Source organism: Monopterus albus, unplaced genomic scaffold (genome assembly GCF_001952655.1).
Source record: "Monopterus albus unplaced genomic scaffold, M_albus_1.0 scaffold35.1, whole genome shotgun sequence".
Lineage (NCBI taxonomy): Eukaryota > Metazoa > Chordata > Actinopteri > Synbranchiformes > Synbranchidae > Monopterus > Monopterus albus.
The window spans coordinates 1,406,750-1,412,509 of record NW_018127915.1 but is presented as its reverse complement, the minus strand read 5'-3'; the positions used below and the strand labels follow the sequence as shown (position 1 = coordinate 1,412,509).

At 38.5% G+C, this 5,760-nt stretch overlaps 1 protein-coding gene across 2 annotated transcripts in view; it reads right to left on the bottom strand.

Moving 5' to 3' along the window:
- Positions 1-1,484: 1,484 nt before the first annotated feature.
- prpsap2 (phosphoribosyl pyrophosphate synthetase-associated protein 2) overlaps positions 1,485-5,760 on the bottom strand; it is a 9,592-nt gene continuing 5,316 nt past the window's right edge. For both annotated transcript variants that reach the window (XM_020597872.1, XM_020597871.1), the window contains exons 8-10: positions 4,212-4,282; positions 2,413-2,559; positions 1,485-1,727 (exon numbers count right to left, since the gene is read on the bottom strand). In XM_020597872.1, coding sequence (XP_020453528.1) covers positions 1,569-1,727; positions 2,413-2,559; positions 4,212-4,282 — 377 coding nt within the window. In that variant the 3' untranslated portion in view covers positions 1,485-1,568. The remainder of the gene's footprint in view (positions 1,728-2,412; positions 2,560-4,211; positions 4,283-5,760) is intronic.

Genomic DNA, 5,760 nt, shown 5'->3' with positions numbered 1-5,760 from the left:
TTCCATTCACTTTAGTAATGTATAAAATTTAAATTTTGGAATTTGCTGAAATCACAAGTCATCACTGCAAGATTGTGCACTGGAAAGCATGCATCAAGTCAATGTTGCCTTGTGTGGTTCTGGGATCATATATTCATATTCACATTTCAAGACTTCAACACTGGCTTTTGGAAAGCACCAGAGCACGAGCCTCATGAACAACAGTTCACATTTCAAGACTTCAACACTGGCTGCTGGAAAGCACCAGAGCACCAGCCTCATGAACAACACCGTTCACAGTTCAAAGTTAGAAGGCAAAACAACCAACAAGCCAACACTGACATCTTCGAAAGGAAGAGTGAGAACATGAATGCTGCTTCCATTTAAGACGTCAACAGAGTAGAGTAAGTAGCACATACCCAGCAGACCTTCAATCACATCATCAGATAACACTGCTGGAACAAAACACCATAATCAAATCAAACCAGGTGTCTGTAAGTCGACTGCGGTCTGCTTTGAAATACACTTGGTAAGAATCGAGAATCTCTGTGATTTGTAGTAAACTGGCTACAACAGGCAGAAATGCAAATGTTCTTTGTAATTCACATGCAATGGGTTGTCGCTGTCAGTTACCATCAGCCATTAAAGCAAGCACAGTGTTGTACTACAGCATGTAGTGTATATTCAGAGAATCAGTGTGTTACAATTCACCCAGTCGACAAACTGACTTCCCACTGTCAGTAACATGTGGCCACCCGCTCACTTCTGCTCTCACCAAACAGCAGAAGTGAACAGATTCCTGGTGTTTAAATCTTTTTAATACTGCTAATATAACACTCCAAGACTTCACTGTGAACTCCCCTGACACCATATTGGTTGAACAGCAGAACCTCAGAGGCAGATTTCTTTAAATTGCTGCAAATACACCACCTTCTTGACCAGATCTTACCAAGTTGTTATAATTTAGTTGGACTGACCATCTAAGGAATAAACAGAAGCTCCTACATCCCAAAATGACATGTTTATTTCACCAAACATCCTGAAATATGGTACAAAAAAGCTGCTCAAAACTACAATCTGAGTACTAATAGGCAGGAGTTTGTCTACTGTGGAATCAATACACCCCATTAAACGCAAAGCAGTCACAGTGTCAAGCGGCCCTCTTCACCAGGGCCAGCAAACATATTGTACAATGTTTTTAAATCACTAAGTCCCATTACTGGAGACATCTTTCTCTTCTTCTTCTTGGAAGATGAAGCGTGGGCATTAAAAATGAGGTACGACAAAATAACTTGACTATAAAGGATTATTTGTTCATGTTTGGACTCGATAAGAGTGAAATGCATCAAAGCTCAATCATCCGCTCACTATTTTATCATCCTTACATAATAAGGACAAGATTCATTTCCTGACTTCACAAAAGAAAAACAAGTTTACAACTTTAGATGACTTTGGGTCATGCTCAAATCAAATGTTTTAATTAATTACAATACATGTAATAATACATGGTACATGGCATTAGCCCTGGAGGGAGGTGCACCTGCTCTCAGTCGCTATCAGACCCACCGCAGCCCTCGCCGTTGGACACTCTAGTCATCCACGGTGATGTTACGGAACAAGTAGGCCATGGACTCTCCGTTGTGGATGCGGCGGATAGCCTCAGCCAGTATCATGCTGACGTCCACAGTCTTGATTTTGGGACACTGTAGCTTCTGTACTTCATGGGGGACTGTGTTGGTCACCACCACCTGAAGATACAATGCACACGAAGACTGTGCTTAAATGAGATGTTTTTAACAAGCAGTTTAATAGTGCAATTTCTTATCAGGCTGATTTACCAATAACAGACCTTTAAAATCCACACTGAGTGAGTGCTGACATGTAGTGTAGCACCACGTTGCAAAATTCAGAAAGTTGCCTGGAGAGCTAAATGAAGATGTCTACCCAGTATATATGAGAAATAAAGGCAGATTACAAGTAATATATGACCATATTTTAAATAAATCTAGTATAATAAACCCAAACCATAACCGCATTAGTACTTTTCATGCAATAAATACTATATTTAAACTACAATGTAACTATTGTTTATAGTGAAACTGACAGTTTACAGAAATACAACTGTTGGATACAAACATCTTTTCCTTATTCTAGTTAGAACATTATTCTTAACAATTCAGCCAAAAAAAAAAACCTTTCCATTAGAAGGAAGCATCTCATTTTACACTGTGCTCATAAAGAAGAGATGAGAGCAAATGAAGCAGCACATTTTCTGCTGGTTTCACCAAGTTCTCCACATCGCCTTGTTTCTCACGTTTCATATTTACTAGAACAGGTGCACTATGACAGATCAGGTTTTCATTCAACCCCAACAGTAACTGCTTGTACTGATTAGACTTAAACATGAGAAGAGACAAGTTTAGGCGTCCTCACCTCATCAATGGCAGACTCCTCTATGAGGCGAGGGGCTTCAGCAGACAGTAAACCGTGTGTGGCCATGATATAAATTTTATAGGCTCCTCTCTCTTTCAGGATCTCTGCAGCTGCAACAAAGTCTCCGACGTCATCTATAATGTCATCCTGGAAAAACAAAGACAAGAGCTGAACCTTTTCTCTGCTCTGTCTCTGACAGCCAGGACTTCATACTCCCACTGTTTTCTAAAACAGCAGGCCAGTTTTCCTGCTTTCAGTTTGTGTTTAGGTTTAATTGGTACCGTACAGGATTACTTGGTATTTTAGGATAACAACAAGAACATGTGCATGAGACTATGTACTGGATGAAGAGCAGCTGTTGGGTGGACAAGTGAGAATTACAGAACAATAAGAAATGCCAAAACATAGTGTAGTAGTAACAGAAGCAGAGAAGAATGATTAAGAACAGCTAAATCGTTCTATAGTTTGCTAACATGAGCTACCACCATAAACTACTGGACGTACCATAAGGTTGTAGCAGCAGCAGCATCTTCTTTGTTCTTTCTTTTCAATCATGACATTCATCTTATATTCATTTGCTCCTCTTAAAAAGTAAATATTCCTCGCTTTAACTTAATATTGAACATACCCTTAATTAGAAGTGGTCAAGAGTAGACTAAAGCCAAAGATTATTAATATATCACTTCATAATCGGACTTAACATACAAACACAGACATGTTCCAAACAACACCCAAGTAAAGAAAGCAAGCAAACTATCAGAGCAGCATTTCATGTAACATTCATAAACACCAGGACATGATGCACTGAGTTCTTATACTTATACTTCTTATTCAGTACTTGAACAAACTCAGCGTTTGATATATTTAATTCATCTTCAGGTTTGTTCCCCATATGAATCCCTTTGACAGACAAAAATCTGAACAACTTGTAATCTACTTTATCAAATTTCAGTATCTGTAATTTAATAAACTTGTGGTATGAAGGTTCTCACTAAGAACAGCTATTAATTCTTGTGTTCACTGAAATGTACACTGGTTTGTTTTATTGCTTATGAATTCAACTTTTCTGAGGCAAGAGGAGGAAAGTGTTTATATACACATTTCAAAATTTACACTTGTCTTGCTTTAAAACCACACATCATACATTACATTACATTACAAGTAGAATGAATTTACTGCATTTAGCAACTTATTCAACAACGTCTGTGCAGCATCTTACCACAATGATGGCAATTCTTCCTCCCACGTCTCCGACTACAGTGATGGGAGGTTTCTCCTTGGCCATCATTACTGAGAAGGAAAGCAGAACTGGTTACCTGTCAGCACACATCCAGGAGTGAGCTACCACCATAAACTACTGGACGTACCATAAGGCTGTAGCAGCAGCAGCATCTTCTTTGTTCTTTCTTTTCAATCATGACATTCATCTTATATTCATTTGCTCCTCTTAAAAAGTAAATATTCCTCGCTTTAACTTAATATTGAACATACCCTTAATTAGAAGTGGTCAAGAGTAGACTAAAGCCAAAGATGATTAATATATCACTTCATAATCGTGGTATGAAGGTTCTCAATAAGAACAGCTATTAATTCTTGTGTTCACTGAAATGTACACTGGTTTGTTTTATTGCTTATGAATTCAACTTTTCTGAGGCAAGAGGAGGAAAGTGTTTATATACATTTCAAAATTTACACTTGTCTTGCTTTAAAACCACACATCATACATTACATTACATTACAAGTAGAATGAATTTACTGCATTTAGCAACTTATTCAACAACGTCTGTGCAGCATCTTACCACAATGATGGCAATTCTTCCTCCCACGTCTCCGACTACAGTGATGGGAGGTTTCTCCTTGGCCATCATTACTGAGAAGGAAAGCAGAACTGGTTACCTGTCAGCACACATCCAGGAGATCACGTGTACTGCATTTCATAAAAAATAAATCAAAAGCAAGAAGAAATCTCAGTAGATTGGGTAAAATGGGTTGAGAAAATATTTAGTGATTTAGGCAACTCGATGCCCCAAGTTACTGGGTCGTTACTGGATGATGTAATTAACTGGTTTGTATAAATTCAGTTGGAGTAATACAGCGCTGTACTAAATTTAAAATGGCAATCAAAAGCCAGCAATTGCTTCGGACGTTACCCCCCATTCTACCCCACCTACCCCTAGGAGATTAAAGTGAAACGTAGGAGAGCACATGCCATGCAAAAATCAAATGAGAAGGTTTTCTGCCCAGTATACCCAATCAGAAGGCAAAGTAGGACTGCCTGGACACACACAACCTCAGGCCCGGGCTGTGGCAGGCACACGGCAGCAGTCTGCATATGAACCAACACGCACCAGGCAATCATATTTCACACAAGACAACACTGGCTGACAAGCACTAATGAGGATTCCTTCACTTGCCAATGTTGTGGGGTCAGTCCTCAGTCGAACATCCCTGCTGCCTACTTTTACATGCACACAATAATCAGATTACATCCCACTAAACACTGGAGATGGAACAGCTAATCGGACACCACATAACAATATGTCATTTCATTATTTAGATTAGACCAGCTTAATTTGCCATTATCATTATATATGAGCCAGGTTACTTTATATCATGACACTATGGGGTTTAAATGTAATTCACTCCAGCAAGCAGCTCCAATTACTTCTGGCAAATTGTAAACATCCTGGTGTTGTGTCATTCCAGTTGCCAAAAAAGACAACTTTTCAGTCTGCTGGAAGAAGGTAAACCACCACAGCAACAAACAACAGAAATATAAATAAACCGCTGCAGATATGAAAGTGCTTAATGTTAATTAATATATGCACACAACCAGAAAGTACAATAAATTACTCTATAAACAATGCTGTTAACTGAACCATTAAAATTGGACTGAAGTGTTTGTTATATAACCCAATTTTTAAACCTGACCCTAACAGCTACATGTTGAGTACTGCTGTGCATGTAAATGTAATCATTCACAGGGTATAAGGAAACAATCAACTGGTAAACAATCAGCCAGCAAAGCTGATTGTGAAGGAAGAAGTACAGTGGGTACGGAAAGTATTCAGACCCCCTTAAATGTTTCACTCTTTGTTATATTGCAGTCATATGCTAAAATCATTTAAGTTCATTTTTTTCCTCATTAATGTACACACAGCACCCCATATTGACAGAAAAACACAGAATTTTGGCCATTTTTGCAGATTTATTAAAAAAGAAAAACTGAAATATCACATGGTCATAAGTATTCAGACCCTTTGCTGTGACACTCATATATTTAACTTAGGTGCTGTCCATTTCTTCTGATCATCCCTGAGATGGTTCTACACCTTCATTTGAGTCCAG